The sequence below is a fragment of the Mirounga leonina genome, unplaced genomic scaffold (assembly GCF_011800145.1).
Source record: "Mirounga leonina isolate KUSES-001 unplaced genomic scaffold, KU_Mleo_1.0 Mir_418, whole genome shotgun sequence".
In the NCBI taxonomy this organism is placed as follows: Eukaryota; Metazoa; Chordata; class Mammalia; order Carnivora; family Phocidae; genus Mirounga; species Mirounga leonina.
This window is the reverse complement of record NW_023270739.1, coordinates 10,713,173-10,725,759: the sequence shown is the minus strand read 5'-3', so window position 1 is coordinate 10,725,759 and position 12,587 is coordinate 10,713,173. Positions and strand designations below refer to the sequence as shown.

The following is a 12,587-nucleotide window of genomic DNA, read 5'->3' as shown; positions in this document are numbered from 1 at the left end:
CAAAGGATTCCCAAGCACATTAAAGTTGGAGAAGCACTAGTTGTAGGCCAAAGAAGAGACATACCCTGCTGATGACTAGGCTTATTCTCACTACTAAGGTCCTTCGAAGAAACAAAGATTCTATAACCTGGCGTTGGCTGAGTCCCTGGGAAACAGTGCAGACGATTGGAAACATCATGAGCTTTGGAGCAGAGAGATCTGGGTTCCATTGTCATGGCTCTTTCTTAACCTCTCTGAGCTTCTGTTTCCTTACCTTTAGAATGGCAACAGTATACCACATTATACCTTCTATTGCTGGTTAAGTAAGATAAAGCAAATTGTGTATTAGTCAGCAAATGTCTGTTCCATTCCCCTCCTTCCCTGCTCTGACTGATCCTTGCTTGCATCGTTCAGAATGGTTCATGACACCCAAGCAACGGTATAAGAGGACTTAGACTCTCAGGGAGGGAGACCATGAGGTCCAGCTTTTTCTACAGTGGGTTGGGAATGCCGCAGGAGACCAGCAGACAGACTCCTGTCCACTGATTAGCCCCATGCTCATTGTCCCTGTACCCCGTACTCATTTCACTTCCTTCCCCAGCAAGGATTTCATCCCACTGAGCCTCGGTTTCCCCAACTATGAAAATAATAATCCCTCCTCCCATGGGATTCCTGTAGACAACAGGAGCAAGGAATTAGCATACCAGCACATTAAATGCTGCATAAAGGTAGCTGGGATTGGTTACAGGTAGCTCTGAGCAATATTAGAATGTTCAAAGTGGACCTGTTGGAAGTCATGATTAACTAGGGGTCTTCCGTTAGTCTTTTCTGCTGGATCAGACATAGGTTTTTATATTACAATAACTCAGAGTTGATGAAAAGCCCAAGTTCAGAGTTGCCATTGTTGAGGCATATACACCAGCCCTGCTGGACGGCAGGGTGCGTCACTCATGGAGATGAGTGGGACTTTGGAATCTGAGCATGACTAGCTTGGTGCAACATGGTGACCATGGATCACCAGGAAAACAGGCATTTCTGAGTGGGGATTTTTGTTTTGAGGCCAGATTACCAAGCCAGTGTACACAAAGAAGGCTCATTGTCTTTCCATCTCATTTCCATTGTTGATATCAACGGGTGAGACAGTTTTCTCTCACCTACTTAGAAGACATTTCTGATCTTTTAAAGGTCTGAATATTAGATGTTGATCTTAATATTCATGTGGAAGGAAACCAAGTTGCTCAGTTCTACCTAAGTATTAAATAATCTTTGGGAAGGTTGGAAATATTAATGAACTGGTTAATGTGGGTCTATACATACTAAAGTTGGGGGGAAGGTTAGAATTCAATTGTTTCATCTTTGTTCCTTTAGCTCTGAGAAACTGAACTAAAAATGTCCACGTTTCCATCCACATGTAATATACATTCATCCTAACACAAAGTAGTTCAACTAATGAGTATACCCTAAAAGTTGCTATTAAACTTTCAAGTAAGTAGAAAATGATCACTTTCATTGTCTGGTGATAAGAAAACTAAGTGGGGTTAGTGATGTGTCCCCATGAAAGTACGTGCTGCCTGCCATAGGGTCCCACCTATTGGACCATCCCACCAATACACACGCATCCACATTGATGGTGATCCTTCTGAGGACTGGTTTCTTTAACACTATCTGCCATACGATTTTATGTTACATAATATGCTATATAATAATAATGAATTTAGAAAGTCACACATACATACTTATTTTATGAATTGCCTTGTGTGTGTACACCTATTTCTCATTCAAAACACTAAACTAGCAAAATGACTATCTGTGCTTTTCAAAAATGTCATTGTCATAAAGTGCAAAGCACCAAGGAATTGTTCCTCATTAGAGACTGTTGGCAACTGTGCAATGTGTCTCAGACTGGATTGGACCCTGGAGTTGGGGGTGGGATGGCCGTGGTTCCTGTTACACAGAAATTATTAGAGCAACTGGCAAAGTTTGAAGGTAGACTGTGTATTAGAGGATCGTATTGTAGCAAAAATTTCTTGAATTTCACCACTGCATCGTGGTTGTATGAGAATGTCCTTTTTTTTTTTTTTTTAAGATTTTTTATTTATTTGACAGTGAGAGAGGGAACACAAGCAGGGGGAGTGGGAGGGGGAGAAGCAGGCTCCCCGCTGAGCAGGGAGCCCGATGTGGGGCTCGATCCCAGGACCCTGGGATCATAACCTGAGCCGAAGGCAGACGCGTAATGACTGAGCCACCCAGGCACCCCAAGAGAATGTCCTTTTTTTTTGAAAAAGAAAAAAAAAAAAAACCACATGCTAACGTATTCATACTTAAAGGGGCATGATATCTACAATCCACTCTTAAAGGTTCCAGAAAAAAAAAAAAAGATATAAAGCATAGGTGGCCAAGTGTTAACGATCAGTGAATCTAAATGGAGGGTTTACAGAACTTCACTGTATTACTCTTACAATTCTTCTGTATGCGAGTTTAAAAATAAAAATAAACTAGGGACGTCTGGGTGGCGCCATTGGTTGAGCGTCTGACTGTTGGTTTTGGCTCAGGTTGAAGAGATTGAGCCCCACATCAGGCTCCCTGCTCAGCGTGGAGTCTGCTTGAGATTCTCTCCCTCTGCCCCTCCCGCTCATGCTCTCGCTCTGTCTCTCAAATAAATAAATAAATCTTGAAAAAAAGGTAAAATAAACTAAAATTGTTTACGTGAGTGTAATAAAATGAACTTTTCAGCTCTCCAGGTAACTGTACATGAAAGCTGCCTGTGCCTGGTTTGCTGCTGTGTTCACAGTACCCATCACAGAGCGGATGCTCAATGAATGTTAGTGGAATGCAGAAAGAAGTAACAGGGAGCACAATGACATTATTCTGCCCCCACGACAGCCCTTACTTTCTTCCTTTAGAATCTCAGCAGCATGACCTACCCAGGAACCTGTTGAACAGTTTCGCTCTAGGCAAGCCCTGTCAATCATTCCGTGACATCATCCCAGCCTCACTGGTTCCAAATCTTGGAAACACTTTCCCCAAACTGACCCCCCTTCTTTCATTCCAGAAAATACTGTCAAGATGATCTGAAGGTGTTGGAATGAACCAAAGACCAACTCTGTCAAATAGTCACAATCAGAAACCCTACACATTTGTGATGCCCCCATTATCTTCCAGATATCACAAATCATTCCTTGACATTGGAGGGTACAAGGACCGTTTTGTTAAATGAATGAAAACAGAAACCATGGTATCTCTGACCTTAGATTCTATGGGTCTGAAACTTCTTAGAATACACGTAGCAGATAACTGACATTTCATTATCTTTAGTGGCATTAAACTGGAAAGTAAACAGGATTGAAAAAGCAAAGGGGGAAAAAAACGCGTATCCCCATGAACTGCATGACCACGTGGCCACGTAAGCCTTCAGCCAAGCTGACTTCAGTGTCTTATGGGGAGATAGCAGCACAGAGTGGAAAGACATGGGTTTTTGAAGTGAGCCAGATTTTGGCTCAAATCCCAGCACCTCCATGAACAACCTGCGTGATTTTGGGCAACTCACATAATTTCTCTGAGGGCTGGTTCCATTAGCTAAAGAACAGGGATAGTAATACCTTCCTTATATTATTAGGCCGCCATGAAGACTCATAATTGCCAACTACCATAGAAGTCTTGGTTCAGTGAATGGGCGGCTCTTATTGTCTTCCCTAAGAGGGTGCAGGAACCGTGTCTGAGGGGATTTTAATCACATTTCTTCCACTAAACACAGAGCTCCCTAAAGGCCTGGTAACCACAAATGAAGCCTTAACTCAAGGACAGTAGAGTCTTTGAAGGGAATAGAATTAAAGTAGGGTCTGTGCTTTCATGATGGGGTACAAAGAAGCTATTAGTCAACTCAGCAAATATGTGCTCTGTAAATCAGCTCAGCACATTCGAAGAGACCACTCGGAAGCAGCAAGCAGCTGAGTTCAGGTCTAAGGGGGAGCTCAAAACATAGTGTCTACCTGTGCCATGCAAGCCAGGAGGAGCCTTCAGGGAATCAAGGACTGCCCCCGAGAGGTGTTCCCGGCCAGCTAACTAGGATGATCGACGGCCAGGTCTACTTCACATGAATTTTCAGAAAGTCCATGGGCATAGCAAGATTTGGAACATCTAGGAGAGGTTGCTGTGTGGGCCGTGTTACTGGATGGGTGTGGAAGGAGGAAGACTAGAAATCTAATACTCTTCCTATATAGGTTCAAATCCTCTGCCCGTATTTCATACATTTCTTTCTTTCTTTTTTTAAGTCATTAACTCTTCCTACTTTTATTAGCTGTGATTCTTTCATAAAGAAGAACTTTCATCAATTATTTGGTTACCCTGAGAAACAGTCTAAATAGGAAAGAAAGGATAAATGCTTCATTCTTTTCTTCTATGTATTAATTTCAGAACGAGTTGGCATTCTAATCTTCAAAGACATTAATGATGGCATAAAATTATCATTATATTCTTTCTTATCGGGGAAGGGAGCAGCATTGCAGGTTATGTGGTTTGGGATCCATCCAAGTAGGCATGGGTTTAAATTCTGGGTCTGCCATATAGTGACGATGTGAATTTTGGGAAGTTAATTTCCCAGAGCTCACTCGGTTTCCTCATCTATAAACAGTAAGTTTCATTTTGCAGTTTTGCTGCAAGGATTCAATGAGCTAATGCATGCAACAGGCCCTTTACATAGTGGTTACTCAATGAATCTTAGCTCTCCCAGACACTGACTACTATGGGGATTAAGTGAGAGAAACCTTTCTTTCCTCCCAGCTGAAACCCAAGATCGTCTTGGCTTATTGAAGCATGAAAACACCAGGGTGACCCATTTATAAGCTTGGTTTGCCCTGGGGCACTGAGACTAAGGAATCACCATGCATGGTACCTGCCTCTGCCCGGAGGGCTGCAGCCCCGCCTGCCCATGAACTGGGGCTGGCAGTAAGCGGATGCTCTCCCAGTGTAAGTTCTGGGAATTCATGCCGTGGGCTCCGCAGACCTCAGCCTCCCCTGGGTTGGCAGCCTCTGAGTTGAACTTGGGCATTAGCCAGCATCTGAGCTCTAACCTTTAGTGAGACCAGCTTCTTTGTGTCAGGCACCTGTCTTTGGGGAAGTAAGATTTTCTCCTGTTGGTATGGAGAGTCAGTTTCTGGCTTTAATAAATTCAGTGTAGGGGCACCTGGGTGGCTCAGTTGGTGAAGCGTCTGCCTTCAGCTCAGGTCATGATCCCAGGGTTCTGGGATCGAGTCCCACGCCAAGCTCCCTGCTCAGTGGGGAGTCTGCTTCTCTCCCTCTCCCTGCTTGTGCTCTTGCTCTCTCTCTGGCAAATAAATTTAAAAAATCTAAAAAAATAAAAATAAAATAAATTCAGGGTACATGAAGCTACATTGTCCTCCAATGTATACCTGTTGTCTCAAAGTACTTAGCACCTACTCTTACTCTCAGATGTGACCCAGTCTGTATGGTAAGTTATATGGTCAAGACTACCCAAAGAAGGGCAAGTGAAAGCAAGGTGGCTGGGCAGGATTCAGGGGCTGTAAAACATGTAAAAAATAAAAGGCTTAAGGGATCAAAAATTGATATTTAACATCAAGGAACCAGTACTACCGGTACATTTCCACTTGGCTCAAGTAGCTGGTAGTGACTGATTAAAAGTTACATCTATTAACAATGGTCTTCTCTAGAAAAGATGATTTTTGAGTGAGTGAGAGAGAGAGTGTGTGTGTGTGTATGTGTGTGTGTGTACACAGGGAAGAGAAAAAGGCATCGGCATGCTGGTAAATGTTTAACAACAGCTCTTGGAGTGGTGAGGGTGCCCTGATTTGGGGTTTTCTGATTGCCATGGCGTAAATACTTCCATCATGGCCAATTTCAGCATACAGATGTGAAGCTCAGAGCACGAGAGTAGGAAAGACATGCACACGGTAAGTCCTGTGCGTTGGCAGGAGCCGGGTCTCACACACCCATGGAGAAAGGGACTTTAACACATACTCTGAATACTTTTGTGGTTTTACTTTTTACAGTATTTGTGTATTAATTTTGTGATGTACATGCCACATATATGCTATATATATATGTGTATATATATATATACACGCATACATGTACACACACAGAAATTTATCTGCATCTGTGTGAGGATTAGTCCAAAGAATTGTTTTCCTAAGTTTTTTTAAAAAATACATCTAAGTGAAATCTCCACTAGAGCACATAACACGTGGGAGGGGCTCAGAAGTCAGAGCGCTGTGGGGTGTCACGTGACCACCAGGACAGGGGCTGGGGGCTCGCTTTGCTAGTGATTACCACGATTTAGCTTGCTAGCATCTGGGATAGAGAACGTCTAGCTTCCGTGCTGAGACCAAAGCGGGACAGAGACTCTGAAGATGCTTTGAGGGTGAGAGCGTAAAGCGAGATCTAACCTCAGAAGAGGAGGAAAGAAGGGTAAGGTTCAAAGGATGAGAAAAACAAAACGGGAGAACAGAAAAGTGTAAGGTTGCCGTTTATGGATCTTGCTCTCTACACTGGCGTGTGTCTCGGCAGCTTCTTACAGGAGTGGGAGGGAGTGGGGAAGAAACAGTCCGGACTTTCGTTTATTGAATGCAGCGTTCGCTGGTCACATTGCAACTCAATACAAACAGCCCCGCCGAGAGTAGGGCGTGGACTCTTGTTCTCATCAATGTAAACACAACATTAATATTGAAGACTCAAGAAAATGGGTAAAAAGTCCAGTGCCTCCTCAATCCATGTAATGGTAAAGGTGCTTGCCTACCCTCTGCACAGGTCCCAGAGGGAGCCTGAGGCCGTGACCTCGTCCCAGCCGCAGGGAAGCGGCACGGACACAGAGGAACCCAACACGTTCTTCCTGATGGTCTCCAGACAGACACGTGGATCTTCAGAATCTGTGTGAACTACAAGCTTGTGTGAACTACTGCAGTTCTTCTAAAGGCCTGAGAGGTCTGTACCTTCCGTGTGCACCGGAACAGTCCCTTCTGAGCCCTTTCCCCATGAACCAGTCACAGCCAATAGCAAATGTGACGGTCTTCGTATTTCTACCGTCTCCGTCTTAGCCCCTGGATTCCGGAGAGTAGGGGAGTCAAGGTCATGGGGCCTCAGGGATAATCCTGAAGAAGGCTGCCCATGTTTAAATATTGGCTGAAGACTCTCGTACTCCTTGCTGGGCCACTGATGGCGGGGGCATGCTGGATGGGGCAGCGGATTCTCCTTCAGAGCCTTAAACGATCAGGTTTTCTATTTTGGATTCCCAGACCAAAAACAAACAAACAAACAAAATCCCCCTAAACAAAAACAAATCAAAGCAAAACAAGAGTGTCCTTGAGGATAAGGAACCAACCGGCCCCCACCTCCAGGTCCCACCTGGTATAATATCCTCATTGGGTTTTTCCAAATGGTTGGTTCAGATCATTGGTTTGCCTCCCACCTTGGATACACAGCTAGATTGCAGGACAAAAAAAGAAAGTTTCCTCTGAATGAAGAGACAGTTTTGCTTTTATTTCCTGGGATGGCTAACCCGCAGCACCCTGACTTCCCTTTCTTAAAAAGCAATGAGAACGTCCTAAAGACCTGCTTGGTTTTGCGGCTTTGTGGTCGGATAACCCCTTTGCTCCCTCTGACTCCTCTGTGTCCCGTCCTTGAAGAGACTGTGTCGACGAGCTGTTCTTCCACATTCTGGGAGAGCCAGATTGTGGAGCAGAGAGGCGCTGGCCGGATCCTTGTCCCAGATCTCTGTAGTGTGGGCGGCTTTGTTGGGCCAAAGAGCCAAGTAAAAACAAACCAAAAAAGCATTGCTCAATTTTGAGTTTGAAGGCTGGACCCCAAACGGCAAGTGGCATTCCCCCTGCAGAACAGGTCTCTCTCCCTAGTGGTGGGCTTCCTGGTGTTAGCTGTTGTTCTCAGCCGTGAGATACTTGAGGGCGGCAAAGCCGTAGCGGCGGGACATGTCCTGCTGAAATTCCTCCTTCAGGGTTTTGAGACAGATGCGGTATTGCTTGTTGGACCGGAACTTGGTGATGTCGAAGCTGGGGGCATGAGGCATGTGGATCATGTAGGCATTGGGCAGCACGATGAATTCATATTCCTGGAAGACAAGAGCAGCGTGAGCACTTGCAAGGACCCCCGGGAATGTATGACCGATGCCCAAGCGCATGACCAAATGACCAAGTGAATGAATGAAGAGGGGAACGACATCAGCAAGGAGGGGGGCAATGGAAAGAGAGCCATGTTGGCGAGGGACGGTGCAGGGCTGTTTCCATGACTCCGGACAAATTACTGGGATTCTCTATGCCTTAGTTTTCTCATCTATAGAGTAAACATAGTAACACCTACCTTGAAAGATGACCAATCAGGGATGGATAGTGCTGGGCAGAGCTCATGGCCTGTGAAAGGTTCTTGGTAAATGTGAGCACGTGCCCATATGGTTGCTCTAGAATGACACAAGCCATCAGAGATGCTCTTGCTCAATGAAATGATGTCTGTTTCTGTGATTTCTCATAGGGCTTGATGAGATTTAACAGCCTCAACAGATTAGTACACAAGAGGGGATAAAAAAAGAATGAAAAAAAAAAAAAAATAGATCCCACTGGATGGAAGCTCATTAAGAACAAACCCTAAGAGACTTAATCATAGGAAACAAACTGCGGGCTGCTGGAGGGAAGGGGGGTGGGGGGATGGGATAACTGGGTGATGGACATTAAGGAGAGCATGTGATGTAATGAACACTGGGTGTTATATAAGACTGATGAATCCCTGGCCTCTACCTCTGAAACCAATAATACATTATATGTTAATTAATTGAATTTAAATTTTAAAAATATTTTAAAAAAGAATTACTAATGGGTGTTCTTGAACAAAATAAAAACTAATGCAAAAAAAAAAAGAACAAAGCTCTTGTCTACTCATCCTTATTATAAGTCACACCGCCATACAGTAGCCTCCACTTGGCAGAATACAGATAGGAACTCAGACCAAAAATAAAATGCCTCCAAATAGCCAAAATAGGTGACACAAATTTAGGGCACGGAACTCCAAGGAGAACCCAGCACACCTTCACTCGGACCCCGTGTTCTCTGATTTTGGACATAATGTCTGATGAGCTTTGGTTATCTAGTTCCCCAGCCCAGAGCAGATCAGAAGAAACTCTGAAAGGGAAAATCAGAATGGGGAAAGGTAGCTGTTACAGATGGAGGAACACTGACGCAGCAAGAACGGACAGTTGATGGTGAGGAGGAATACAAATAATCCGGAGAAGAAAATGCAAGAGCCCCCAGAGCTTAGCTGTTTGGGACTTTCCTGTGAGGACAAAGAACCTGACCAATCCCACTAGTCCTCTGGGTGTGGCCATTACCTGTCAGGTATGTACTCATTATGTCCGAAAATCACCGGAAAGGGTAGAGTTATATCTGGTTGTGTTACCGGCAAAGAAAGAAAAATAACCAAGAAATTTGCAAGAGTTCTGTCAAAATTGCCTAAAATATACAAAGCCCGCATCTCAGGGCTGGAAAAATTAACTTTATTTGAACCAGTTCACCTCACCACACTGCTGGACACATATGACATTTCTTTTCCTTCAAGCAGAAGCTGGGGCAGGCTGAACACGTCGCTCTGTGAGTGGCGGTGTACTACCTCCAGGTATTGTTAAAAAAATGGACATCAGAGGAATAGAAGCAGGTCATGCTTCTATTGTTAAATATGGACACTATTCTACAACCTTCCAACTACACCAGTGGTTCGCAACCCTAGATGCTTACTAAAATCATGTGGGACTGGGTTCCTGGGTGGCTCAGTCAGTTAAGCATCTGCCTTTGGCTCAGATCACGATCCTGGGGTCCTGGGATCGAGTCCTGCGTAGGGCTCCTTGCTCAGCAGGGAGTCTGCTTCTCTCTCTGCCCTTCACTCCCGCTCGTGCTCTCTCTCTCAAAAATAAATAAATAAAATCTTAAAAAAAAAAAAAATCACTCGGGCCCGCTCTCAAACACACTGGAACTGTTGGAAAGTTCTCCAGGTGATTCTCAGGGCAGCCAGCACTGAGCATCCTACCTTCCTTTTTTTTTTTTTGAATTTGAAGTGCTCCTGTTGAGAAATATTTATGCTGTGCTCCATGAGAAGCCTTGGAGAATAGCACACAAACGGAAAAAAGGTGGGGCTGAGAGGCCCAGGCATCCTTCTCCTAACTTACCCAGAGTAGCTTAGCTTTGCTTTTGTTTATTTAACGCTGGGGTTGATGAACTCAGCATGTCTGGCTCCCTGCATTGTTTTTATAAATAAAGTTTTATTGGAACACAGCCACACCCACGTTTAGATACTGTCTATAGGTGAACTACAACAGCAGAGTTGAGTAGTTGAAAAGGAGACCTGTCAGCCCCACGGAGCCCCCAAATCTACTATCCGGTCCTTGGCAGAAAAAGCTTGTAGACGCCTGTTGTAACCTGTTAGAATTCTGCTGATTTCTTTTGAAGTAGGTGTTTAGTAAATATTAGTTGAATGACTGAAAGTGTTTCACAACGAAATACAGCCTGAAAATCATCACTTTTAGTTACAGGGTAGGATAAGGAGCTGCATCTCAGCCACATGCCTTCTTGCGTCCCTTACATGGAACTTGGAGAATGCTGTGTGTCAGTTATACGGCTCAAAGGCCAAGTGATGATGTTTTGTCCTCATCGTTAAATTGGGTGAGGGTGGGGAGTGAAATGTTTTGTCATCGGACGCTCACACTTGCCTGGGTCCTGGCTGGGACTCCAACTCTCACCCAAAGGTGTAGAGAAGGAGGAATGGTTTGGGAATCAGTGGCCATGAGAATTAGCATTGCCACGTTCTCACTTCCGGTCCCTGATCACGTCTCATTCCCTCTCAGGGCTCTGTTTTCTGACCTCCAAGGTCCCCTTTCAGCCCTGAAGCCGACGCTTTCTCCCCCCATGGCGCCAACTACACAACACCTCACCATCTCACCTGTGCATCCAATTCCATGATATGAGCCACCTTGTTCCAGCCAAAGCCCACAAACCTCCGGTCGTACTCAGGGCAGTCCCTTCTCACGACAACGTACGGCTCGAAATCGGCCTCCCACTCAACACGGTAAGGCGTGGTGGCAGTCCGCCACTTGGCAAAGTTTGTGGGAGCGTGGCCTTTTGTCCAGACGTGGTACCTAGGTCACATGGAGAAAAGCCGTTGGGTGAAAGGAAGCTGAGCTTCCCCAACACTTCTGGTTCAGAGGAAGAAAAGGTGTACGTGGATACAGTCCTTGTTGTGGGTTGCACCATGTCCCCCCAAAAGATAGGTTCACAAGTCCTAATCCCCAGTATGTGTGGATGTGACCGATTTGGAAAGAGGGTCTTTGCAGATGTATCAAGATGAGGTCATGGTGGATTAGGGTGGGCTCTAATCCAACCACTGGTGTCTTTCTAAGAAGGAAATGTGGATACTGAGACACACACTGGGAGGATGCCATGGGAAGGTGGAGAGAGAGATTGAAGTGATGTACCCACGAGCCAAGGAACGCCAAGGATGGTCAGCCTCCATCAGAAGCTGGAGAGAGGCAAGGAAGGATTCTTCCCTAGAGCCTTCAGAGGAAGAATGAACCTGCCAACACTTTGATTTTGGATTTCTGGCTTCCGCAACTATGAGAGAATAAAGTTCCATTGTGTTGAGCTACCCAGTTTGTAGTATTTTGTTACGGCAGTCCTAGGAAACGAATCCAGTCCGTTATCTACATCCTTCATTAACGAGGAGACTCTCACAATGAAAGGGTAAGTGAACTCCTGGAGGGCTCTGTATCGTTTACATGGACCTAACTGTAGGTCAGTCTGTGCTGGTTATTCCGACCAGCGAACACGGTGACCTAGCCCTTGTACCATGTCCTCCCCCTTGAGGCAGGACCCGTGGCTGTACCTCTCCCATGATTATGTCACATCATCTGGCAAAAGGGATCCCTGTAGATGTAACTAAGGTTACTAATCAGTTGACTTTAGGTTAGATAAAGGGGAATTACTGGGGGTGGGGGGAGGGTGGGCCTGGCCGAATCATGAGAACTTTTAGATCTGGGTTTGGAAGAGAGCCACGTGTGAGCTACCTGTGGGAGCCTCGTGGCAAGGAGCCAGCAGGGAAATGGTGACCATAGTCCTCCACGTGCAAGGAAGGGAAGTCAGGGAGCCTAGAGGAGTGTGGCACTGGAGCCTTGCCCCCACCTTGATTTCAGCCCGGGGAGGCCCTGAGTGAGAATCCAGCCATCCCATGCCCAGATCTCTGACCCTCGGGGACCGTGAGATAATAAATTTGTCTTGTTTAAAGCTTCTAAATTTGTGGCAATTCGTTATATAGCAATAGAAAATGAATACAACCATAAAACAATAATCATAATAAGCTAACATTTATTAAGCACTTAGTATATACTGGGTATATTGTAAATATCATACCTGTAGCTTTAAATTCTTATAACTTATTCAATATCAAGTTACAAATAATGAGGATGGAGCTGGGATTCAAACCCAGACAGCCTGACTCAAAAGCCAGGATCCTGGACCACTATGCTGGGTGATCTCTCTTCTGCGTCCCCGTCACCCACACTCTCTGGCCTCTACAGAGCAGAGAGTCAG

At 45.1% G+C, this 12,587-nt stretch overlaps 1 protein-coding gene across 5 annotated transcripts in view; it reads right to left on the bottom strand.

Moving 5' to 3' along the window:
- Positions 1–6,553: 6,553 nt before the first annotated feature.
- Positions 6,554–12,587, bottom strand: part of LARGE1 (LARGE xylosyl- and glucuronyltransferase 1) — a 514,447-nt gene continuing 508,413 nt past the window's right edge. For all 5 annotated transcript variants that reach the window (XM_034987635.1, XM_034987636.1, XM_034987633.1 and 2 more), the window contains 2 exons: positions 10,945–11,140; positions 6,554–8,077 (listed from right to left, as the gene is read on the bottom strand). In XM_034987635.1, the coding sequence (XP_034843526.1) occupies positions 7,880–8,077; positions 10,945–11,140 (394 nt within the window). In that variant the 3' untranslated portion in view covers positions 6,554–7,879. The remainder of the gene's footprint in view (positions 8,078–10,944; positions 11,141–12,587) is intronic.